The sequence below is a fragment of the Orycteropus afer genome, unplaced genomic scaffold, assembly GCF_000298275.1.
Source record: "Orycteropus afer afer isolate SDZICR_OR568_19922 unplaced genomic scaffold, OryAfe1.0 scaffold00412, whole genome shotgun sequence".
NCBI lineage: Eukaryota > Metazoa > Chordata > Mammalia > Tubulidentata > Orycteropodidae > Orycteropus > Orycteropus afer.
The window spans coordinates 1,644,817-1,671,254 of record NW_006921999.1 but is presented as its reverse complement, the minus strand read 5'-3'; the positions used below and the strand labels follow the sequence as shown (position 1 = coordinate 1,671,254).

Sequence of the window (26,438 nt, the reverse complement as noted above, 5' to 3'; positions counted from 1 at the left end):
TTACAATAGCCACCAAAAAGGTGAAATACTTAGCACTAAACCTAATCAGAGATGTAAAAGACTTACACAAAGAAAACTACAAAAGATAACTGCAAGAAATCAAGAGACATAAATAATGGAAGAACAATGCCATGTTTCATGGAGAGGAAGACTTAACATTGTGTAAATGTCAATAATATGCAAAACAATCAATAGATATACAATGCACTCCTTATCCAAACCCAACAGTGTTCTTTAATGAGATGGAAAAACTAACCATCAGCTTTATATGGTAATAAAGAGACCCTGGATAAGCAAAGTACTATTGAAAAAGAAAGAGTAGGAGGCCTCACATTTTCCCATCATAGAAGCTACTACAGCCATGCTACTTTATACAGTCTGATACGGATACAATGGTAGACATATAGACCAGTGGAACAGAATTGAGAGCACAGAAGTACATCCATCCTCCTATGAATAGCTGATCTTTGACAAAGGACTGAAATCCATTAAATGGAGAAGAGACAGTTTCTCGCGTAAGTGGTGCTGGCAAAACTAGATACCCATTGGCAGAGAAATGAAATAGGATCGATACCTCACACCATTTATAAAAAACTAACTTAAGATGGATCACAGACCTCACTGTAAAACCTAAAACTATAAAGATCATCAAAGGAAACATAGATGCAAATTTAGAGGCCTTAATGTATGGCATAAATATATTATCAAGCATAACTGGAAAATTCTGTACAACCACCAGAAGACAAACTACAAAACTGGGACCTCCTAAAATTAAACATTTATGTGCATAAAAAGACTTTACCGAAAGAGTAGAAAAGAGAAACTACAGAGACAGAAAAACTTTTGACAATGATGTATTGGACAGAAGACTAATCTCTAAAATTAATAGAAGACTTCAACACCTCAGTAACAAAAAGACAAACAATCCAACTGAAAAATGGGCAGAGGGCATGAATTGACACTTCACCAAAAAAGACATTTAGGCAGCCAACAAACACATGAAGAAATTCTTATGGTCATTAGCCATTAAACCAAAATCAAATCCACTACCACTGAGTCAATTCCAACGAAGAGTGACCCTATAGGACAGAGTAGAATGGCCTCATAGGGTTTCCAAGGCTGTAAACCTTTACAGTGCTTCTGCCTCATTTTTTCCCCCACAGGCCAGTGGATCTGAATCACTGAGCTGTTGGTTAGGAGCTAAGTGCTTTAACCACTATACCACCAGAGATCCTTACTACCCATTAGAGAGATACAAATCAAAACAACAATGAGCTATCATTTCACCCCAGGACTAACAGAAAAGTTTTAAAAAATGGAAAACAGCATTCCGGTACGATGGTGGAATAAGCAGACAAACTACACAGCCACTCTTCAACAAAGAAAAGAGGAACCAAATAACACAGACACAAGATAATCCTGGAGCCTTGAGCTTTGAAAAGAAGGATACAGACGTGGAAGAAACTCCAATTAGTAAAAGAACCTGCATGAAAACACCAAAAACGGAGACATACAGAGCTGTCGACTATTAACAATCCTGATGGCACGGACAGTATATTGCCAAGTGGTGTTAGGACCTTGTTGTTGTTGTTTGCCGCCTAAGAACCTAAAAATAGGCCCTGCTAGCAAGGGGCTACATGAAGGACTGCACTGGTGGCTGCTGAATAAAAGAGGAAGCCACTAACAGGGAGACAGGTTGAGCTGTGGACTTTTGGCTGTCTGGAGGGCGAAGCCATTTTAAATGTTTATAAGCAGTTCGACCATTTGGATATTTAAAGAGACAGCATTCTCTCAGATTCCAGGGACCTAAGACTAGGCTCCACTTGCCAGGGACAGCAATGACATTCCGGACACTTGAGACTGGAAGGCATGATATTCCCCTTGTTACTCTTGGTGAACAGTGGTGCAACCATGCCTCACTCCCACCTTCTGGGCTGGCAGGAATTCCATCTCAGTTTGTGCTCTGACTGAGCCTGGGTGCCCTGCTGTGCCCAGATTTTTTTCTTTTTCTTATTCTTCTCGTTTGTTTGTTTTATGTCTGGTTTAAAAAAAAAAAAAAAAAATCCTTTTCATTATTTTCTTTCTTCTTCTCTTCCCAGGTTCTAGTTTTTGGCTTTTTTTTTTTTTTTTGCAGTTTTTCTTCATTATTTTACTAGTCCACCTCATTTCTTTTAGCCTCCCCCTCCCCCAGCTATTGTATCTTTTTTTTTCTTTCCCTTTTTTCTACTCATATTTCTTTTGGCTTTTAAAAATATTTCTTTAAATTATTTTCTGTCATTTATTGCCTTTCTTCCCTTTTTTTTTTTTTTTTCCTTTTTGGCTATGTCCTGTGTGTTTATGCAGTGTGTGTTTTTTGTCCTCTTGCTTTTACTTTTTCATGGTGTTTCACCTGTTGTTTTGCCTAACTGAATGGAAGACAGCAACCGTGACCATATAACCCAAGCACACCTGCACCTCCTCTTGAGTGAGAGCTACCACTTCCTTCTGTACCACCTGGCCAAGGACACATGACCAATAAGATCCTGACTCATGTTTAACTACTCTTCACAGTTTAAAGAGATCTGTGTAGGTACTCTCATTCTCTCTCATACCCACCAGGAGACAGGTGGTGAGTGTATAAGTGCTATCAAGTACTGAATAGAGAAACACAGTACTCTGCTTACTGAGATACAGCCAAAAAAAAAAAAAAAAAAAACTTGGGTGAATCCCTCCAACTTACAGTCACTAATTAAATATAAATACAACAAAGTCACAATGTGTCGGAGACAAGAGACCATCACGGTCCACACAAAGAACCAAGATAAAGCAGTAGAAACAAAGGAGCAGGATACAAACCCAAACACATCCCTGAGGGAGAAGTAGCATTGGAACTCCCTGATAAGGAATTCAAAGGAATTATATTTAGGTACCTTCAATGGATTGAGAGACAGATAAAGGAAAACACTGACAAAATTAAGGAAAACACAGATAAACCCTAGAACAATTTCAGAAGAAAATACAAGAACAAAATGACAAAATAAATGCAACATTAGAAACAATGCAAAATCTGCAGATACAAATCCAGAAGATTAATACCAAATTTTCAGAAATAGATAACATATTGAAAGGGCAAAGGAACAGAATCAAATCAATGGAAGACAGAATTAATGATATTGAAGACAAATACCTGAATACTTTGGAAAGGGATCAATCAGAAAAATGATCAAAACAAAATGAAGAAAGTCTAAGATTCATGGGGAATACCATAAAAAGGAATAACCTATGTGTAATTGGAATTCCAGAATGGGAAGAGAAAAAGAAAGCCACTGAGATAATTGTTCAATATTTGTTAGAAAAGAACTTCCCTGATATGATGAAAGATGAGAATATATCCATTTAGGAAGCCCAATGAACCCCAAACATGAATAGACCCCAAAAGAAAATCACCAAGACCCATCATCATCAAACTCACCAAAATCAAAGACAAAGAAAGAATCCTGAAAGCATCATGGGAAAAACGAAAAGTTACCTACAAAGGGGAACCAATAAGACTAAGCTCTGATTTCTCAGCAGAAACCATGCAGGTGAGAAGGCAATGGGATTGGAATACAAAAACAACATGAAAGAGAAAAATTTCCAACCAAGAATTATATACCAGCAAAATTGTCCGTCAAATATAATGGTGAAATCAGATGTCCTGAGAAGCAGAAATTAAGGGAATATGTTAAAACCAGACCAACCTTACAAGAGATACTAAAGGGAGTCTGTTGGATAGAGAACCAATGATAACAAACAACAACCGACCACTATTACACGTGATAATATAACCCAGAAGCCAACACAGTTGTAGAACTACCCAAAGTAAAAAAAGCTTACAAGATTGTAAATAGGGAATCAGAGACATCAATTGCCAAATGAGGACAACTACAAACCATAAAGAGGGAAAAAACAGTGTAGTTACAGAACTTCTAAACGGTGATAAGTCAAGAGATACAAGATAGAGTGGACTATTCTAAACTCAGGGAGAAAATCACAAATCACAGGTAACTTCAAAGAAAAATGATAAACCTTCAGATCACAATAAAAAAGAGGACAAGCACAAATATTTAGCAAATACTAAACCAAAAACCAAAAAGGAAATGGTAACATTATTCATAAATAAAATGAGCCCAGCATAGAAAATTATGTGGAACAAAGAAACCAGAAACCACAAAAACACACATAAAAAGACAGCAACAAATTCACAATGATCGATAATTATACTGAATGTAAATGGATTAAATGCACCACTCAAGAAACAGAGAGTTGCAGACTAGATGAGAAAACATAACCCATCAATAAGCTGTCTAAAAGAGACACACCTTAGAATGACCAAAACAGACAAAAATCAAAGGTTAGAAAAAGATATATCAAGCAAATGGCAATCAAAAAAGAGCAGGAGTGGAAATACTAATTTCTGATAAAATTGCCTTGAAGAAAAAAACACCATAACAGACAAGGAAGGACATTATACAATGACTAAAGGATCAATATAACAAGATGATATAACCATAATGAATAGCTACGGACCCAATGAAAGAACTTCAAAATACATAAATCAGACTTTAACAGAATTGAAAAGACAAATAGATGACTCCACAGTCACAGTAGGAGACTTTAATACACTGTTTTCAATTACGGAACAACTGGGAAGAAACTGAACAAAGACACAGAAGAACTAAACAATACAATCTACCAATCTTATAGACACTTACAGAGCACTTCACACAACAACAGCATGATATGCATTCTTTTTCAGTGCGCATGGAACATTCACCAGCATAGACCATACGTTAGGCCATAGAGCAAGCCTAAATAAATTTAAAAACACTGAAATACTGCAAAGCATCTTCTCAGATCACAATGCTATCAAATTAGAAATCAACGTAGGCAGATGAATGAAAAAAGAGCAAACACATGGAAACTGAACAACACCTTCCTTAAGAACGATTGGGTAAGAGAAGAAATAAAAAACGAAATTAAAAAATTCCTTGAATCAAATAAAAAGGAAAGCACAACATACCAAAATCTTTGGGACATAGCAATGCAGTGATCAGAGGCCAATTTATAGTAATAAATGCACACATCAAAAAAGAAGAGCCCAAATCAACACCTTAAATCAACATGTCCAACAATTAGAAAAAGAACAGCAAGAAAAGCCAACAGTTACCAGAAGGAAGGAAATAAAGAAAGATTCCAGCAGAAATCGATGAAACAGTAAATAAAAAGACAAGAGAAAAAAATCAACAAGACTAGAAGTTGGATTTTTGAAAATATTATTAAAATTGAGAAACCACTGGCAAATTTAGCAAAGGAAAAGAGGGAGAGAATACAAATAAAACTAATAAGAAGTGAACTGGGTGACATCATAACAGAACCAATTGAAATAAAAAAGATAATATCAGGATATTATGAAGAACAATACTCCAACAAATTTGAAAATCTAGAAGAAATGGACAGATTTCTAGAAACATGCTGTTTACCTAGAGTGAGATAGAAAAGTTGAAAAGACCCATAAGAAAAGGAGAAACTGAACAAGTCATAAAAAAATTACCAAGATAAAAAAGGCTGGTCCAGATGGTTTCACTGGAGAATTCTACCAAATGTTCAGAGAAGGACTGACACCAATTCTACTCAGACTATTCCAGAACACAGAAAAGCATGAAATCCTCCCAAAACCAGGCAAAGACAGCACTAAAAAGGAAAACTACAGACCATTATCCCTCATGAATACAGACACAAAAATCTTCAACAAAATACTAGCCAACAGACTCCAACAGCATAGCCAAATAATTCATTATGACCAAGTGCAGTTCATAGTAGCTATGCAAGGATGGTTGGTTCAACATTAGAAAAACAATCAATGTCATCCATCACATAAATAAAACAAAGGAAAAGAACCACATGATCATATAAATTGATGCAGAAAAGGTATTTGATAAAATCCAACACCCATTCCTGATCAAAACTCTCAGCAAAATAGGAATAGAAGGTACATTCCTTAACATAATAAAGGGTATGTATGCAAAACAAACAGCCAACATTATTCTCAATGGAAAGAGACTGAAACCATTCCTTTTGTGAACAGCAACCAGACAAGGATGCCCTCTATCACCACTTCTATACAACATTGTATTGGAAGTCCTAGCCAGGGCAATAAGGAAAGAAAGGGAAATCAAAGGCATCCAAATTAGTAAGGAAGAAGTTAAACTTTCCCTGTTTCCTGATGATATGATCCTATATGTAGAAAACCCAAGAGACTCGGTAAAAAAAAAAAAAAAAACCAACAAAACTACTGGATGTAATTGAGAGATTTAGTATTGTGGCAGGATACAAGATACCATCTTGCCCCAGAACTAGTAGCAAAGTTCAACGAGACAGAAAATAACAACTGCTGGCGAGGATGCGGAGAGATTTGACTCTCATACGCTGCTGGTGAGATTGTAAAATGATAAAACCACTGTGGAAAGCAGTATGGTGATTCCTTAAAAAGTTGGAATTAGAAATACCATTTGACCCAGCCATTCCATTACTAGGTATATATCCTAAAGAAGTGAGAGCCAAGACAAGAACAGATATATGCACAACCATGTTCATCGCAGCACTATTTACAATAGCCAAAAGATGGAAACAACCTAGATGCCCATCAACAGAAGAATGCATAACCAAACTAAGGTACATACACACAATGGAATACTATGCAACCCTAAATAACAGAGAATCTGCAAAACACTGCGTAACATGGATGAACTTGAAGGACATTATGCTGAGTGAAATAAGTCAGTCACAGAAGGACAAATATTATATTAGTCCATTATTGTAAAAAGTCAAGGAAAGCTTTATATATGGAAAGAAATTTTCTTTGTTGGTTACCAGGGGTAAGAAGGGAGGGGAGGGCACACTGCTAGACAGGTAAAGGTAAGTAGTGATTTGGGTGAAGGGAAGGGCAATGTACCAAATGTGATTGATCAACACGGTGGCACTGAGGAAGAGGAAGACATAGAGAGGTGCACAGGAGGTACAGACAACAAAGATGAACCCTTTTGCACATACAGTACTTCATTGTCAGTGATGCCAAACGTTGATATATGGGTGGATAGATGGGTGGACAGGCTGAACTATCAGGTATGTCTATGCAGGGTGGAGTGTGCCCATGACCATGTACAGGGTTGGCAGACAATGTTTCTACAAGTGTATCTGTATGTTCTGTAAGAATTTCCACGTATATAGTAGAGCTGACAAAGGACAAGGTTGTAGTCACTTCTTGGTCACAGACAGCTACCCAGAGGGAGAGAGTAGTTGGACCTATGAGCTCAGGACCATGGTTGCAGGGGACATCAAGCTCAACTGGTATAACATACTACAAAAAAACATTGTTCCACATCCTACTTTGGCGAGTAGTGACTGGGATCTTCAAAGCTTGCAAGCAGCCATCTAGATGCCACAATGGGTCTCTCCTCGTCCAGAGCAAAGAAAAATGATGAAAATCCAAGATGCATGGCAACAATTAGTCCAAGGTACTGGTACACCATGCGATCCTCAGCCTATACGACTATGAGACCAGAAGAATTAGATGGTGCCCAGCTATCACTGTCATCCACTCAGAGCGGGATCTATGTAGGAGATACAGGACAGAGTGGAAGAACAATGTGGAAAAAAACTCAAAATCATTTAAAAAAGAAAAGAAAAGAAACAAACCAGGTTTGCTGGTCTGATAGAGCCTGGTAGAACCACTGAGACTATGGCCTCTAGCTGCCTTTCAGGTCTGGAATTGAACCTTCTCCTGTGGCTTCTAGTCAAACAAAAGACAGGCATATGAGTTGAATATTTATACTAGCTAGATATACTCCTTGGAGAGATCAGTCATGGGAGAATAGAAGGGCTGTATATGCACAGGGAGATAGATTGGGTGGCAGGAATGCAAGGGAGGGAAGTCACAGGGACAAGTTGACTATGGGAGGAAGTGGGAAGTGAGTTGTTGCATTGTGGGAAACTGCAGTCAATGTCATGAGACAAAGTGTGTGTGAACTGCTGTATGGAAAATGAATTTGCTCTGTAAACTTTCACCCAAATCACAATAAAAATTTAAAAAAAGAAAACAACAATTCTGGCTAGGTTTGAAGAGACTGGAACACTCATACACTGCTGGCAGGACTGTAAAATGGTATAATCACTTAGGAAACAGCATGGCACTTACTCAAAAAGTGGGAAATAGAAATACCGTATGATTCACCAATCCCACTACTAGATATACAAACTAGGGAAATAAGAGTCATGACATGAAAATATATATGGACGCTCATGTTCATCTCAGGATTAGTCACAATAGCAAAAAGATGGAAACAATTAACTGCCTATCAGTGGATTCATCCACTGATAAACCATGGTACACACACACAACAGAATACTATGCAACATTAAAGAATAATAATGAATCTGTAAAGAATTTCATAACGTGGATGAACCTAGAGGAAAGTACTCTGAGTGAAATTAGTTAATCATAAAAGGAAATATATTGTATGAGACCACTTCTTTAAAAAGTCAAGAAAAGGTTTATACACAGAAAGAAACATTCTTTGGAGGTTACCAAGGATGGGAGGGGAAAGGAGGGTACATCACTAACTAGAGGGTTGTTGTTGTTGTTATGTGCCATCAAGTCAAACTTGACTCATAGCGACCCCTCCTTGGGTTTCCAAGGCAGTATCACTACAGAAGTAGATTGCACAACTAGAGGGTAGACATATATAAACTTGGGTTGAAAGGAAAGGCAATACATAATAAGAAGGAGTTCAGCACAAATGATCAAGACAGAGGAAGATACTGGGAGGAGCACAAGAGTTAGGCAACAAAGATAAATATTATTACATATCCAATCTTGCAATAACAGTAGTAACAATAATCTAAGAGTGGATACAGAGATAGATATTCAAGCCAAACAGAGGTGGGAAGGTGAATGGGACTATAGCCACAAATATATACAGGTTTGACAGAAGATATTTCTATATATGTATTATATGTGCTGCAAATATATCCATGAATATAGTAATGCATACATGGAATAAAGTTATAAAAACTTGTTAGCCATAACCAAACACCTTGAAAGAATGAATCACTGGGCATGGGGGCTCAAGACCAGACATATAGTCTCATGGGACACAAGGTCAAATAACCTAACATAGTCCACAAAGACGATATTCTATATCCTCCTTTGGTAAGTAGTAACAGGCATCTTAAAAGTTTGAGAACAGCCATCTGAAGTCCAACTACTGGTCTCTCTCCATTTGAAACAAAGAAGAGTGAAAAAAAATCAATAATGCAAGGAAACAATTAGTCCAAAGTACTAATGGGCCACATGAACCCCAGCCTCCACGGCCCTGAGACCAGAAGAACTATATAGTGCCTGGCTACTTCTCTGAGGGAGCTCTGGTAGTGTAGTGCCTAAGGCACTTGACTGCTAACCAGAAGGCTGGCAGTTCAAATCCACCAGCCACTCCTCGGAAGGAAGATGAGGCAATCTACTTCGGTAGTGATACTGCCCTGGAAACCCAAGGAGGGGTCGCTGTGAGTTGGGTCCGACTTGACAGCATATAACAACAACAACAACTTCTCTGAAAAGGATCACAATAGGAGGTCACAAATACAATAGCAGACAAATGTAGAACAAAACTGAAAATCATAAAAAAGACCACACTTATGGTCTGATAAAATCTGATAAAACACCCAGGACTATGGCCCTTAGACACACCTGAAGCCTGGAACTGAACTCACCCCCCGTGACTCAACTTTCAGCCAAACAACATACAGACCTGTAAGGTGAACAGTAACACCAATGAGCTATACACTCCTTAGAACAATCAACCATATAAGACCAAAAGGGCAGCATTTGTCCAGAGATAAAGCTCAGAAAGCAGGAAGTGACAGAAAAGAAGTATGAATGGAAAAGATAAACAGAGGGATGAAGCAGGAAGAATGCTGATACATTGTGGGAATTGCAATCGATGTCACAAAACAAAATGTCTATGAATTGTTCAGCAGAAAAAAAATTTGCTCTGTAAATTTCCATCCAAATCACAATACAAATTTAAATAAATAAATAAAGACAAGGAGCTCTGGTAGCATAGTGCCTAAGGCACTTGACTGCTAACCAGAAGGCTGGCGGTTCAAACCCACCAGCCACTCCTTGGAAGGAAGGTTGGGCAATCCTACTTCCGTAGTGATACTGCCTCAGAAACCCAAGGAGGGGTCACTATGAGTTGGGACCGACTCGACGGCAAATAACAACAACAAGAAATAAAGACAGGTAATCGTAAGTGTAGATAAGTCATATAATTTGCCCATTGCCCCAAAGCTAGTAAGTGACAGAAAGAGATTCAACTACAATTCATTTTTACTCCCAGGAAATGGATATGTAACTATTATATTTTGTTACCATTTAAGAGAAAAGAAAGCCCAGAATTCAGCTGAATAGGTTGTCCTAGGGCTTATCAAGTAGATTTACATTTTTAAAATATTAGGGTTTCTAAAAAAGTAACTATTTCACGATGGGAGCTCTGGTAACATAGTGCCTAAGGCATTTGACTGCTAACCAGAAGGCTGGTGGTTCAAACCCACCAGACAGTCCTTGGAAGGAGGATTGGGCAATCTACTTCCATTGAGATACTGCCTCGGAAACCCAAGGGGGGTGTCACTATGAGTCGGGTCTGACTTGACGGCACATAACAATAACAACATTTCACAATAGAGACTAACTTGAGAATATTTGCTCTAAAGTTAATAAATGCATTAATTTCTCTTTGCAAATAAATAAAAGATAGCAGAGCAAATAATATATGAAAATGACTAAATTTTCATCACCTCTCTTCATTTTCTCCAAATTGGGTAACAGGAAACACCTCTATACATCTGTGGTAGATTGTATTATTGCTCATGTATTAACTCCTCTCTCTCCCAGCCCCTTGGGCAAAGGGTGAGGAGTGTATTTCCCTGCCCTACAGATGTGGGACTTAGTTTTACAACTTGCTTTGGCCAAAAGAATGCGAATGGCAAACAAAGATGTCACACCTGAGCAAAAGATTTAAATTAACTATGTGGTAGAACCCTTATCCAGTCCCATGAAAATAAGCATGCCTTTTATTAGAGCTGCTTCTATTAGCCGGAGTACCAAGTAAAGAATATATGCTGAAAGTGAAGATGACTTGAAGTACTTACTGATGAAGATCAAAGACTATAGCCTTCAGTATGGATTACACCTCAACACAGAGAAATGAAAATCCTTACAACTGGGCCAGTAATCAACATCACACTAAATGGAGAAAAGACTGAAGTTGTTAGGAGTTTCATTTTACTTGGATCCACAATAAACATCCATGGAAGCAGCAGTTGAGAAATCAGATGTCCTATTGCACTGGACAAATCTGCTGTGAAAGATCTCTTTGAAGTGTTAAGAAGCAAAGATGTCACTTTAAAGACTAAGGTACACCTAACCCAAGCCATAGCATTTTCAATTACCTCATGTGCATGTGAAAGCTGGACAATGACTAAAGAAAACCGAAAAAAGAGTTGATGCTTTTGAATTGTGGTATCAGCAGAAACACCAAAAATACCGTGGACCACCAGAAGAACAACAAACATGCCCTGGAGGAAGTGCAGCCAGAATGCTCCTTGGAAGCGAGAATGGCCAGATTATGTCTTACCTACTTTTGGTCATGCTGCCAGAAGGAGCCACTCCCTGGAGAAGAATGTTAAGTTTGGTAAAGCAGAGGGTCAACGAGAAAGGGGAAGCTCCTCAACAAGATGGATTGACACAATGGCTGCAAAGATGGGCTCAACCACAGCAAAGGGTTGTGAGGATGGCACAAGACCTGGCAATATTTCGTTCTGTTGCACACAGGGTCACTATGACTCAGAGCTGATTCACCAGCATCTACCAACAACACACCAAAACCCAAAGGCACCCTGGTGGTGCAATGGTTAGAGTGCTCAGCTGCTAACCAAAAGAGTGGCGGTTCAAACTTTGCAGGAGAAAAGACACGGTGATCTACTCCTGTAAAGACTTTTATTGCTGTGGATCATTTAGGCCAATTCTGACTCACAGGGACCTTATAGGACAGAGTACTACTGCCCCATTAGGTTTTCTTGGCTGTAAACCTCTACCAGAGGAGACTGCCAGATCTCTTGTCCCATGGAGCCACTTTGGCTTTTAACTGCTGACCTGTTGTTTAAAAGCTGAGTGCTTATTTGTTGCATCATCAAGACTCCTTCCCATAAAGATTACAGTTTAGGAAGTTCTATGGGGCAGTACTATGCTGTCCCATAGGATCACTATGAGTCAAAATCAGCTTGACACCACACTATAACAAATACCTACAACCAGAGTCCCTATGTGGCACAAATGGCTAAATGGTGACTATTATCCAAAAAGTTAATGGTTTGAATCCACCCAGATGCCCCTTGAAAGACAGGCTTGGTGTTCTGCGTCCAAAAGGTCACAGTCTTTAAAACCTTATGGGATAGCTCTACTCTGCACACATGGGGTCACCATGAGTTGCAATCAACTCAACATCAACTAATAACAACAACCTACAACTAGAGTGCACAGTGCAAACTGTTAACATGCTTAACCACTAAAAGTTTGGCAGTTCATGCCCAAGATGTACTTCAGAAGAAAGGCCTGGCAATCTACTTCTGAAAAACCAGCCATTAAAAATCTTATGGAGCATAGTTCTACTCTGACACATATGAAGTCACAATGAGTCAGAATCAACTTGATGGCAACTGGTGTGTTTTAAAACCTAAAACCAACTCAGAGCCCACAGTGATGCGTGAGCAACTGACTTAAACTTGCTAAAATAAAATGTGAGGAAAATATAAATATTTGTTATTGTAAGCTACTGAGATTTTGGGGATTGTTATGTAGCATAACCTTGTGAAAGTTAATACACCATCATATTCTTTCAGACCAGGAGTCCTAAGGCTGGATATACTTTTTTTTTATGTCCAATTAGATATATGCCCTGGATACATACTGAAAGCTGTTAAAAGATTTGAAAATACTTATTCTTACAGTTTCTTTACAGATGAGTTTACTGTGGCCCTACATGCTTTGCTCAAGGTCCCATTAGTGAGACACAGAATTTTCTCAGCTTCTTTCCCTCTAAAATGAGTACAGGACTGCAAATTATATATCCATGGATCTGTATAAGGTACAGTGTAACAGACATCTACACAAATAGAAATCAGTTTGGAGCAAACTGTCATTTGCAAAATATACTGATCTTGGATAAAGATGAAGTCGTAAGAGTTAACAATAGTAAACCATTATGACAATTATACATGAAATCAAAGCCTTTCTGAGAATGGATATTTCAGGTAACATCCAGAATTCTGAGTTTTATTAGTTTTAACTAATAAAAACAAAATAAAAGAATTAGTTTATATATATGTGAAGTCAAGTCAACTATACAGAAACATTTCCTGGCAAATCCACACTAGACTGTGGCCTAGGCAGCAGTGTTAAGAAATCTATAGACAAAGCCACATCAATCCCTAAAGGAAAACACAGTTTGGGGAAACAGGATATGAAATGAATCCAAGAGTCAGAATGGGTAGAGTGTTTCTGGCACTGTCCAGAGAAAAAAGACTCCAAATTTAGAGGATGTGCACAAGAGGGACCTTGGAGGGTGGGAAGGGTCTCTTTTGTGGGGAACAGTAGATAAGAAAAGTTAATCTCAAGATACTTACACTTCATTTTACTCCAATCTCATGCTCAGCAAATTACCTTCTGATGACTAGTTCAATTTTTCATGTTCTTCAAGAGAGGCAGAAAGATGCTCAGGACAGAGCATTCTAGTCACTGGAAAATAACATTCTGCTCCCCCCACACACCTCCCGCCCCCCCATTGCAAATTAACAAAGTGACCTTCTGGGTTACATTTCAATCTCCCTAGGTCTGACCAACTAGACAACATGAGGTTTCCAGAGTGAAGTGTGGTTGACTTCACCAGGTAAGCACCTTGTGAGGCCTCTTCATGGTCAGTCTGTGGGTTATTTGGTAAGATGCCCACCATACCTCACACTCCTTCCATTTCAACAGCAAATGAACTGGCTACCTAAATACATCTTCAACAAAGACTTTTCTAACATTTGAACATACCATGGAATGTAAGGTGTTAAGAAAACTAACGTGCTTCCCTTACAGAAAGTGAATATACTCTCCCTAGCTCTTTGATATATAGTTCATGAAGGAAAAAGGCTGCAGGTCTCAAATCCTTCCCAAGAGGTACGTTCACCTACATGGGTTGGATTCCACAGGACCAAAGCAAGGACCAGCAACTACACATTACAACTTATGTAAAACCAATTCTTTTTTCTATATGTTTTCACTCTTAATTTTCATTATTTATTTCATACTTCATGAATATAAAGAATAGTAACTTTTCAAAGAAAACAGAATTCTCCAGCTGATTTTTAATCTCAATATTTCTTAAATGCCCTCTCTAGAAATTTAGTTCATTGAACTAGGAGTCCTGCAAAACCCTTTCAAGATTATACTTTCTTATTTAGAACTTTGTATTTTGCTCTTAGAGTTATTATCAAATAAATGTCTCCTGATTTGATCATTAAAAATTGCTAAGAAAATTCTTCCCCAATAAATGCAGTCTACTTTCCAAAGCCTTCTGTAGCCTTATCAATGGCTGGAGAGACTGACCACACCACATTCTTTTTTTAGCCACTTTTCCTCTGACAGTCATGTAGCATCAGTAGCCACTTACTCTTTCCAAGTTGGTGACTAATGGGCCACTGAGACAGACCAAGAATTTTATTTCTGTCCTTGTCCCTCAGCCTAGATTCTATTTTTAGCCAGATACCAAGAGCACTTTATCCAGGAATGCCTTGTGAAATAAGATTACATTGCTCAGGGTGAGGGATAAAAGATCCTGAGTATGCCTATTACCAGTGGAGTCAGATCCGGCTGAAAGGTCCAAGTCATTTCTACTACCATGTAGGCTTCTGATCAGCTCTGAGTAAACCTCAGTTTTGACCAAATTTGTCCTTAGGAAATCATCACAGCTATACATCTTAAATATATCCCATATCCTTGATACTTCCTATGCACAGACCCTCAGTCCTTCCCAAAAGTTACCTTGGGAAGAGGTACCTTCACCTACATGGGCTGGATTCCACAGGACCAAAGCGAGGACCAGCAACTACACATTACAACTTATGTAAAACCAATTCTTTTTACTGTATGTTTTCACTCTTAATTTTCATTATTTATTTCATACTTCATGAATAAAAAGAATAGTAACTTTTCAAAGAAAATAGAATTCTCCAGCTGATTTTTAATCTCAATAAATGCCCTCTCTAGAAATTCAGTTCATTGAACTAGAAGTCCTGCAAAACAGAAGCTTAGAATTCATGTCTCAGAGTAATGATCTCCTTTTGGTCACATTAAAAATTTTGAGGATTTTTTGGAAAGAAGAAACAACTGTATAAACGTGGCCCTCCTCAATGACACAGAGTTCTGTATACACCAGGCAAGAAAGCACTTGTTCCTCAAAACAAGGTTTAAAATCAACATTAGTAGTGGCTATCCTTTAAAATAACATTGTAAACTTGAATAGCAGACAGATTTTCTTGTGATTCATTATCTATTAATAAGATAATCAGGTTATTATTTTTCTTAAGTAGCTATAATAATCACAACTGTGACTGATAATAGCTAACATGTATTGAATGTTCACCATGTGTCTCACAGTTTACAAGAATCATCTCATGTAATGTCCCAGTAGACTTATAAAATTTATTACTTTTTATAGATGGGGAAAAACAGAGTAACACTGGCAGTGTCACTCAAACTGGCTTCAGTATTGAAGTGAGATTCAAGCCCATGTCCCTATTACTCTACTTCTTGAGTTTTGCACTCATGCTAAAGAAAATAAATACATAAAAGGAAAATATTGTAATTTTGCTGGGACATAATGAGTGAACCTCAATTTTACTGGCATAAAATATAAACAGGCAAATTATTTAAATTTTGGTATTTCCCTTTGTATCATTTTTTCCAACTTCACATTACCAGTGGGACTTAAACTGGACAAGGAAAGAGTCAGACAGAGAGAGAGAGAAAAAGAAAGAAAGAGATACCGCCTTGGAAATCCAAGGAGGGGTCGCTATGAGTCAGATCTGACTCCACGGCAGTGAGTTTGGTTTGGTTTTTAATGTATTCAGCAAAGTACATACATAGTCAATGGGCTTGAGGGATTTGACTTCAGATGTTGGGCAGCCACAGGAAGTAAGATCAGCATAGAGGGCTTCTTCTAACACACACTGATTATCCGAAACATCCCCTTGGTAAAACAGGAGCCAGCTAAAAATACAAGCAGTAAGACATTCAGTCAAAACGCATTCAGTTGTCAGTGTAGACTTAGCATCATGCTGGCAATTGTGAAGCTGAGCAGTAGCAAGCACCCAAGATGAGTAAAAAAAAAAAGCTACCACATCTTTTGAGTACCTGCCATGTGCTAAGACCCAAGCCAGGTATTTGAAATCTATTATATTGCTGAATTCTCGATAATTCTATGACAGAGATACATATGCTCAATTTGTAGGGACTAAAATAAGGGTTAGGTAATTTGTCTAAAGTCTACCAACTATGAAGTGATAGAGCTGAAATCTGAAATTAGAAGACATTTGTGCTAAGCTAAAGTCATTTCTTCATTCAGTGCCTTCAGGTACAGACTGTTGAGATAAAAATCTAAACCTAAACCCGCTTTCATCAAGTCAATTCCGACTCAGTGACCCCCATTGGATTTCCGAGACTGCAAATCTTTATGGAAGTAAAGCAGAGCAGCTGGTGGGTTTGAACTGCCAACCTTCTGGTTAGCATCCAAATACCTTAACCCCTACACCACCAGAGCTCCTTGAGATAAAAACTGAAAGAAAAAAAAAAAAGACCAACTCACTGCCATCGAGTCAGATCTGACTCATAGCAACCTCTCCTTGGGTTTCTGAGGTGGTATCACTACGGAAGGAGATTACCCAACCTTCCTTCTGAGGAGTGGCTGGTGGGTATGAACCGCTAGCCTTCTGGTTTGCGGTCAAATGCCTTAGGAACTGCCACCAGAGATAAAAACCTAGCGGTTATTAAATACTTGAAGAGGTTGAAAGTTCTTTTTGGGAGAAAGAAATTTTCTAGCCTTATTGAATGGCAAGCTTGCCTTCAGTCTGACTGGATTGAGTCTGAGACCAGTTGATAATAAAGCCTGGAAAAGGAAGAGTTTGAATATAATCTGATTAGAATTAGAGAATGACTGTGGTATTTAAAGCAGAGACATAAAAAGTATTACACTGGATTTCAGGATAATAGTTGGGCTCTGATTGGTTTGTGAAAACAACACTGGGGCAGGGGCTAATTAGGAGACTACTTTAAAGTTCCTCTAATTGTGACAACTAGCAGTTCCCAGTTTCTACTGGCTCAATCTGGAAAGGAGGGGAACTGAACCCAAGCTATCTGGAATGAAGAACAGGAGTTCTGGTGTTATTAGGCAGAAATAGAAACAATGAAAGGGAATATTTTAGCCCCAAGAATTCCATATACGTTCATATACATGTGAGAAAAATCCAGTATGTTTTTGGAAGGAAGAACACAAGATTTAAAGTCAAAAACAAAAACTAAAATAGAAACAACCACCACCAAAGAAATCCTTGTTCTGACATTCAGTGTGTGATTCTGGGAAATCCTAACTCTGAATCTGGGATTCCTATCTGTGAAATGGGACAGTAAGTATTTTAAATGAACAAAAAGATTTAGAAGTAACATGTCGTACACATAAAAACCTAGTTATATTTAAATCATTCTATTATGCTATCTAATAAACATATAACAAATATTAGAAATATTTAAGAGAAAAAATCTAAGAGGAACAGTAAGAACAAAAGCATCAAAATGCTCCCAAAGTTAGTGAATCAGCATTCTGGTTTTCTGTATTACACAATGGCCTAAAATACAAACTCAGCAAATCTACTATAGGCTAGTTAGCAGTTGACCAATGATTTAAAAAAAAAAAGAAAGAAACATTTTAAGAACTCATTGTGTTTGGAAAAAACAAAACAATTGAAGTCTATCTGAGTTAAAGTTTTTGAACAGCAGAAGAAGACATTTAAGCATACTTACCAACCCCGAAGAACTTTAAAGGAACATGGCATGAATGAAGTCAAATCAGAAATTTCTTTTGTAAAATCTACACATTCACCTTGGAACCCTGGTTTACTGAATGCTTTGAGCTACAAGAACAACAACACAACAATAATTAATCAAAAGAAGTGTTTGACTTATCAAATATAAACCTACAGTTTCACATACTTTGTAAAAAATTCAGCAAAATATTGGACTTAAAACTCTTTTTTTTTTCTTACGACTTTTCCAGGCATGTCACCATTTATTTACCATTTCATCCAACTCTTTTATCAGATTCTGGGCACCAAACTCAAACCAAACCCATTGCTGTCGAGTCGATTTTGACTCATAGTGACCCTACAGGACAGAGCAGAACTGCCCCCACAGAGTTTCCAAGGCTATAAATCTTTAAGGAAGTAGACTACCATTTCCTCTCATGAAGCAGTTGGTGGTGTAACATTTGAGCGCTTAATCACTGTGCCACAAGCACTCCTTGTTTTGGGCATTGAGGCCTGAAAAACAATTCCACCTATAAGACTATATTGGAACTTCCCCTCCCCTAAAATGTGGTCCTTGTCCAATGTAGCCATAATTATCATCAGTTATGGTGAGACCCTGGTGGTAAAACGGTAAAATACTCAGCTGCTAACTGAAAATTTGGCAGTTCAAATCCACCGACCATCTCAAAGATCTGGCAATCTGCTCGCAGAAAAGATTACAGCCCAAAAAACTTACGAGGCAGTTCTACTCTGTCACATGGGGTTGCTATGAATTAAAAACTGACTTGACAGCACCCAACAACATAGTGTGCCCAGAAGTTGCTAAGTACTGCAGATTTTAAGTGCTTAACGACTAGTAAAGAGCTGGCAGATAAAACCTGCCCAAAGGTACCTTGAAAGAAAGCCCTGGTAATGTGCTTCCGGAAGGTCACAGCCTTAATATTCTTATGGAGAAGTTTTATTCTGCACATATGTGGTCATTATGAGTCAGAACTGACTGGACAGCAACTAGCCACAATAACAATGAGACCAATGTGCAAGGTAAGATAGATAATTTAGCACTAAACCAAAGGGGGTATCCATTACTATGCAGGTTGGCTCATATGCCTTTCCTCTCCCCAAGTCTTCCTGATCCACAGTTAATGCAAGAGATAAAGAAAAGGCATGAACATATTCCCATAAGTGTGCCTGTGAGAGCCTAGGAGCAGATGGTAGAGAAGATAACAATGATGAGATTAGCAGAAGATTTTTGGTTGAAGAGAGACAGCTGTGTCATATATTTCGGCTTATAGTCTTCAGTTTAGTGATAAGAATATCTCAAATGTATAGCTTATATTTAGATACAACTATATTTCTACATTAGTACTTTTTTCAAGGAAAACCTATGAAATTTCAACTATAATTCCTTTAGACCAGATACATAATAATCTACAACTATAGTGGCCTTGCATCTTTAATAAAGCAAAAATTAATGAACCTTACCTATATTTCATAATACAATGAAGCTTTGATATAACATGGCCTATCTATCGTCCACCCTGCACATACAGGCCTGCACTGTCACTAAGAATGCAAATAATGAACTATCTGCAGCATCGCCCTTTCTCTGGTTCATTCTGTCATCAAGAGCATGTCTTCTTTGAAAGTGTATGTTCGAGTCCAGTTATCATCCCCAGGGTCCTCAAACAGACTGATGGGCTCTTACTTCTGAGGAACTATTTATTAGTTGTCTCATTCTACTTTGACATTGCTTCATCTGATATTAAAGATCAGCCGAAACCAGGGAAATGAGAGAACCAACTGCCCCTGACTAACTGGGTTGCACAATATGAATTCCTATTGTGAAACCATGCTGTATGTGGAGCATTATGGAAGTCAGGTCTGACTCTACAAGTTTCTATAATGGTCCTTCTGTTGAATACAAAAGATAGCAAGAGAAAGGAGTCCAAAATGAGACTGACCTCTAGAACAATTCCCTATATATGAACAATTCCACATATCCAAGGAAACTGCCTCCAAATTCCTTGATCAGGATATATATTTGGGTTAGCAGTTTTTCACAGTATACTTTTTATCTTAAGGGTTAAAAAAAAAAAAACACGAAGCTAAAAGGCAAGTCACTTTTAATCTCCAAAAACAGAAAAATTTCTCCTATATAAATTTCTCCTTAACAAGTTATTTTCAAACTAAAATGAAAATAGGAAAAGCAATATGAAAGCAGACACCACCCTGCCTTGATCACTATTTGTAAGTAATCCCTGTCTGTTGATTTATATTGCTGAGCTGAAGATTTGTACTTCAATATTTCACCATGAAGCCATGAAATGTTAAAGCTTTAACACTGGCAATTCAAGTTAAGCAGAATTCAGATGTTACATCTAGTTTTTAATCTCTCTTCATACTCAGAAGAATTAAAATCCATATAAATATATACATATATATGTAATATAAACCAAAAACCAAACTCAACGCTGTTGAGTCGATTGTGACTCATAGTGACCCCTCCTTGGGTTTCTGAGGCAGTATCACTACAGGAGTAGATTGCCCAACCTTCCTCCCGAGGAGTGGCTGGTGGGTTTGAACTGTCAGCCTTCTGGTTAGCAGTCAAGTGCCTTAGGCACTATGCCACCAGAGCACATATATATATGTACATTATAAATATATGTACACATACATATATAAAACATGTCATAAAACATCTTTTTGATTCAGTGGGTTAAAATATTTGCCCAAATTTTAAAAACAGATTTACTGTTGATCAGAGTTTACTTTACTTTTAACCCCAAAATGAGATAAAGTATATAGGTCACTGAAAATTATATCAACCCCACAAAAGTAACAGCTCATTCTGATCACCTCATAAATGCCTCTGGATAGAGTAATGTGCATAATAATGTTGAGGATGGTCCAAACAGAAACTAACTCTGTGCTTACTAATTATAATAATGAAATTATTTCAAGGTGTTCTGTGTCTTGGTAAAATTAAGTCCTAAGAAAGGCTAGCTGGATAGGTCACTGTGTTGGCTTCCTTTCTAGACTGATTCAGAATAAATATACAAAACAACTCAGATAGGCAAACAGTCAGATGAGTAAGACATGAGTTTTCAAACTACACCCATCCCTTCAATCCCTGTTGCCCTAGCTCAAGCCCTACCACTACCCCCAACTTCCAGCAAACAGAAGCATATAAAGTTGGGCATGGGGTAGACTGAATGACTGGTTTACAAGGTGTCTTTTCCACATATCTATCATCACTTTATGGCAAAGATTTTTGCATAAATGCCTTTTTTTACTCTGTGATTTTCATTCATGATCTTCATGAACAAAATGTGATCATAGGTCTTCAATACAAAACCTAAAATCTCAAGAACTTAATTAACACAGAAGCTGTGCTCATCTTTATGCCACAATATCAGAATCAAAATATCAGAATAACATTTTGAATGTGATTTTATTTATTCCAATACTAAAATAATTATGAGAAACTTTCTTCACTATTTGAACAGGACTTTCTTTCTCTAGCCCTTTTTCTTCCCTCACGCAAACATGCTGATTGTTAAACAAAGAAAAAGTTTGTTTCTGTTCATCACACTGTCTCCTACTGCAGTGTTACCAACTTCTCAAATCAACTATATATTCTACAATAATTTTACTCTCTGGATTGCCTATGGACAGTTTTCTTTACTTACTTAAAGAGTTCTTCCAGGTGATTTCTGGTCTTTCAATCTATAAAAATGATCTAGTTGTAGTACCATGAAGAAAACTGCTCTTGAAAGCAGTTCTTTTTCCACGCCCCAAACAAACAAACAGTAATGACCACTGTTAGAGATTCTGTGGTCATTTTAAAAAATCAACATGGCCAAATTATCTAACACAAGACTGATTGTATTTGGTGCTTTTTCTTGGCTAAAATTGTATGTAAAAAAGAACAGGAACTCAATATTTAAAGATATCCAACCTTTTAGTTATGTTGTCAAATGTACTTCAAAAAGATTCTAGGAAAGAAAGATATTTGGCTGGGTCAAAGGGGGAGATATTGTTTAGAACAGAATTCCTAGAAAATGGTCCCTGACTATAACATCCACAGAAACCTAAACTCACTTTAGAACATTTAATTAGTGAAATTTCTGCCATGCAGGACTTACTTAAGAAAGAAACATAATGCAAATACAAAGATAATTCACTTTCAGTGTGACATTTGTTTTGTTTGTTTATGGAAAAAACAAAACCCCACCTGCTACTAATGAAAAATTCCATTAATGAAGCTCTATATACTGAGTTGGTAATCAGATTTAGGGATTGATCTTCAGCCACTGGGTAAAACAATCTTTACAACTGGAGATATTGTATCAGTGTCCCAAGTAAGACATATTTTATTATAACAGGTTTATATAATCATAACAATGTTCTCATTTTCATAAATCTCATGATGTATATTAATATCTATACACATATATTCTCTGGCCTTTCCTCTCCTAGGTTGCTTTAGGTTCCCCTCCTTGAGCATCAGCATAAAAAAATTTCCATCTTGACTTGAACTCTGAGATTGCCTATTCTCCTTGTTCTTCAAATAGGGAAAATAAGTAACTCAACGGAACACAGCAAGCACCTAAATTGCCAATCTGACTGTCACTGCTACCTGTGAAGGGGAAAATACTTTCTAGTTACTGAGCGAAATGAGTGCCAACCAAGATGTATTTGTTTACATTTGGGTAAGTATAAACAAGAAAAACATTTTCAAGATTGGGTCCACTGAAAATAACAAGAGCGTTGATACTGGTAGACTAAGGAAGCTTTGTTTGCACGTGTTACCAAATCGCCAGTTATCATATACTTGTCAGAAACTTTTACTTTACAAGCCAGTAGTTGAGCCTTATCCAGAAAAATGAAGTGGGGCCAATTCACTGGGCGTTGTCAGCTGCTTCCTCTCTCTTCAAGTCTGACTGGAAATACTACAAAGAAAATCCTCCCAGCAATCAGCCCCAAACAAGGAAGTCCATAAAAAAGAAGAGGGAGGTGGAAGAGGGGAGAAACACAGCTTGAAAGAATGTGCCTTTTCATCTGACCTTAAAATTCTGAAATGTGCAGTTTGGAATTATCTCTGTTTAACTATTACTCTACTCATTAGTTTGATTCATATGAAAAAGTTCATTAAAAGTTCACAGCTGAAGACTGAAAAAACAGAAATAAATAACTGGCAGGAAATGCCTCAAAATATAACTCAATTATATTCCAAAAGGAAATGTTTCTAATAGGTCTGAGCTAATCAGAAAGTATAGAAACCTGAAAGCACTGGGAACAGAAACACAGTTAAACTAAGCTGATTTGAAACATATAAACACTTACATGAATATTAAATACATAAATACACACTGAGAGAAAAAGAATTTAGCATTATGTAAAGGTAGGAATTATTTAAAAACAATCAGTATATGTGGCTTTTTGACACACATATTCTCTGATTTGTTATTTAAGTCAAGCCAAAGGAAGCAATGTCTCACCCCTTTCTCCTTCTATGGCTGTCCTGAGCAGACCACAAATATCATGGTATGTCCACATGTGATACAAAAGACCCTGAAAATGTGGCTTAGGCAAGGGGAGTCAGAAAATGTCTTTCGTTACTTCTAATAGTGTAACACAGCACTCAAATTCTGAATCTCAGTTTCCCCATCTACAAATGAGGTTAATACTGACCTCACTGAGTTACTAAAACCAAACTCACTGCCATGAAGTTGAGTCGGCTCACAACGACCCTTCCCCTTGAGTTTCCGAGGCAGTATCTCTACAGAAGTAGATTGCTCAATCTTCCTTCTGAAAAGTGGCTGGTGGGTTTGAACCACCAGCCTTCTGGTTAGCAGTCAAATGCCTTAGGCACTACACCGCCAGAACACCTGAGTTACTAGAAGTATTAAATAGGCATAATTTCTAGCCTACAATGGATAGTAAACAAATGTTTGACACAGAGTATTGCTTAATCCTCCAAACCATAAATACACCAGCAATAAAGAAGTAGGACAGCAATTTTACCATTATTTGTAAGAAATATTTGATCTAGGTATTAGAAATGCAGTATGTCAACATAGTAAGTTTTCCATGGTAAGTTTTTTCCTCCAGGAACAGAAGAATATGTTGTGAGTAAGAATGGAACATTGAAAAAAGGATGGTCAATAGGAAAGAAAGGGTGGCAAAAGCTCAAAATGTTCCCAAAGTGGTAAGAGTTGCAGACCTCTAAGGAGAAATCTAAAGGAATTGTGACAAATCCAGGCAAATTAACCACTAAAAAGACAGGGTCTCTTCTGCTCACAGGTGCCAAGTACAATATAAGTTGCCCTGTCAGTTAAATATGTAAGTTATCTGAATGAGAAAATAAGGGTGTAAATGCTTTTCGTAAACAATTTAACAAAAGCAAGTTAAAAGTATTTTTAAACATACCAAATGTGGAGGCTCATTGACCCCAAGTGGTTCCTGAAAAATATATTAAAACAGGTTTTAATTATAGCTATATAATCTTCATTGTCTTTTGAAAGTCATGAAAATACACTGTGAAAAATGGAAGGAGGAAAAAAAAAAAGGTCTGATCAATTTACTAGATAAATTGAAGTGACTATGACCTTCCATTAATCTACTGAATTCTGTTATAATGTTAGTATTTATTACTAATTAATGTTGAATAATACTACAGCTGGTAGAAAAACATGCTCCCATGTCCATTAGAAAAAGAAGTCCAAACTTGCTACCATTCCCTGTCCCACCATTTATCTCATGGTCATTCTTACTGTTCTGTCCTGTTTGCTATTATCAACACTGGCTATACTTTTTCACAACTTTGATTTTTCCCACAAGGAGGTTATTACCTACCTGCCAAATGTACTTTCTGACAAAACTGCTTTTATCCATTAAGACGTCACTCTCCTTTGTGGCACAATCCCCAACTCCTCATTGGGGGTTCCCTTCTCCTGCCTCCCCAGCACCGTCTAAACACTTCAGTCTCAGTAATCACAGTATAATTAATTGTTCATCCATCCATCTCCCCTAAGAGAGCAAGACTCATCAGTCTAATCTCCTGAACTCAGCATAGTGCCTGACACATCAGAGACACTAAGTAAATACTTGTTGAATGAATTTACTGATCAAATTATAGAACCATCTCATTAATTAATCATATTTATTGGCTCTCTATGGAGCCCACAGAAATTCATATGATGTTTCATTTTCCTTATATATATATATACATAACATACTTCAACAATTTCACTAAAAAACTTGTTCCATGTATTCAATTATGTAACACTTGATGCCACTGGCATTGACTTCATTCATACTTAACTCACCAGTCGGATAGGTCGTATTGACATGATTATATTATTTGATGCTCCCCAGTCAAAAAAGCATTTATATTTCCCTTTTTCTAAAATGTATTGTTCTCCACAGAAGAATTTCTGCTGGTAGGCAACCCATCTAAGAGAGAAAAAAAGAAAAAAGGTACTGTAGAACTGAGCAACCAATTATTTTAAAAACAAAGAATTTCTTAATGTTCTCAGGATAGAGGGGCAACTTACACTCCACTTTTAACATGAATGGATCTTGTTTCACTGCCAAAGCCAATTTCTTCTAAATCAGAAATTTCCTGATTTACAATGTCAATAAACTTCCCACTTTCTAGGTCAGATTCAAACAGTGTGATAGAAGATTCTATGAAATTCTGAAAAGAAAAGAATTTAGAAAAACATAAATTTTGTGTTATAGACTGCTGTATCAGCAAAGATTTTATTTAATTGTGGGATATGCATTCTGTTCTTGTTAGATGCCATAGAGTCAGCTCCAACTCATAGTGACCCTATGTACAACAAGGCAAAACACTACCCGGTCATGCACCAACTACCCTCACAGTCTTTGCTATACTTAAGCCCAATGTTACAGTCACTGTGTCAATCCATCTCATTGAAGGTCTTCCCCTTTTTTGCTGACCCTCCTCTTTACCAAGCTTGATACCTTTCTCCAAAGAATGGTCCCTTCTGACAACATGACCAAAGTAGGGGACACAAAGTCTGACCATTCTCATTTCCAAGGAGAATTCCAGCTCTACTTCTTCCAGGACAGATCTTCTAGCAGTCCATGGTTTTTTCAGTGTTCTTCACCAACACCACAATTCAAAGGCATCAACTCTTCTTCGGTCTTCTTTATTCACTGTCTAGCTCTCACATGCATATGAGGCAGTTGACAATACTATGGCTTGGGCTAGA

The 26,438-nt window shown here is 37.5% G+C and overlaps 1 protein-coding gene across 1 annotated transcript in view; it reads right to left on the bottom strand.

The window, feature by feature from the left end:
- The window catches only part of CRYBG3 (crystallin beta-gamma domain containing 3), a 172,303-nt gene that overhangs the window by 31,987 nt on the left and 113,878 nt on the right, over window positions 1–26,438 (bottom strand). Inside the window, exons 14-18 of the mRNA XM_007953772.1 lie at window positions 25,755–25,897; window positions 25,527–25,653; window positions 24,628–24,660; window positions 18,194–18,303; window positions 16,261–16,387 (exon numbers count right to left, since the gene is read on the bottom strand). Coding sequence (XP_007951963.1) covers window positions 16,261–16,387; window positions 18,194–18,303; window positions 24,628–24,660; window positions 25,527–25,653; window positions 25,755–25,897 — 540 coding nt within the window. The remainder of the gene's footprint in view (window positions 1–16,260; window positions 16,388–18,193; window positions 18,304–24,627; window positions 24,661–25,526; window positions 25,654–25,754; window positions 25,898–26,438) is intronic.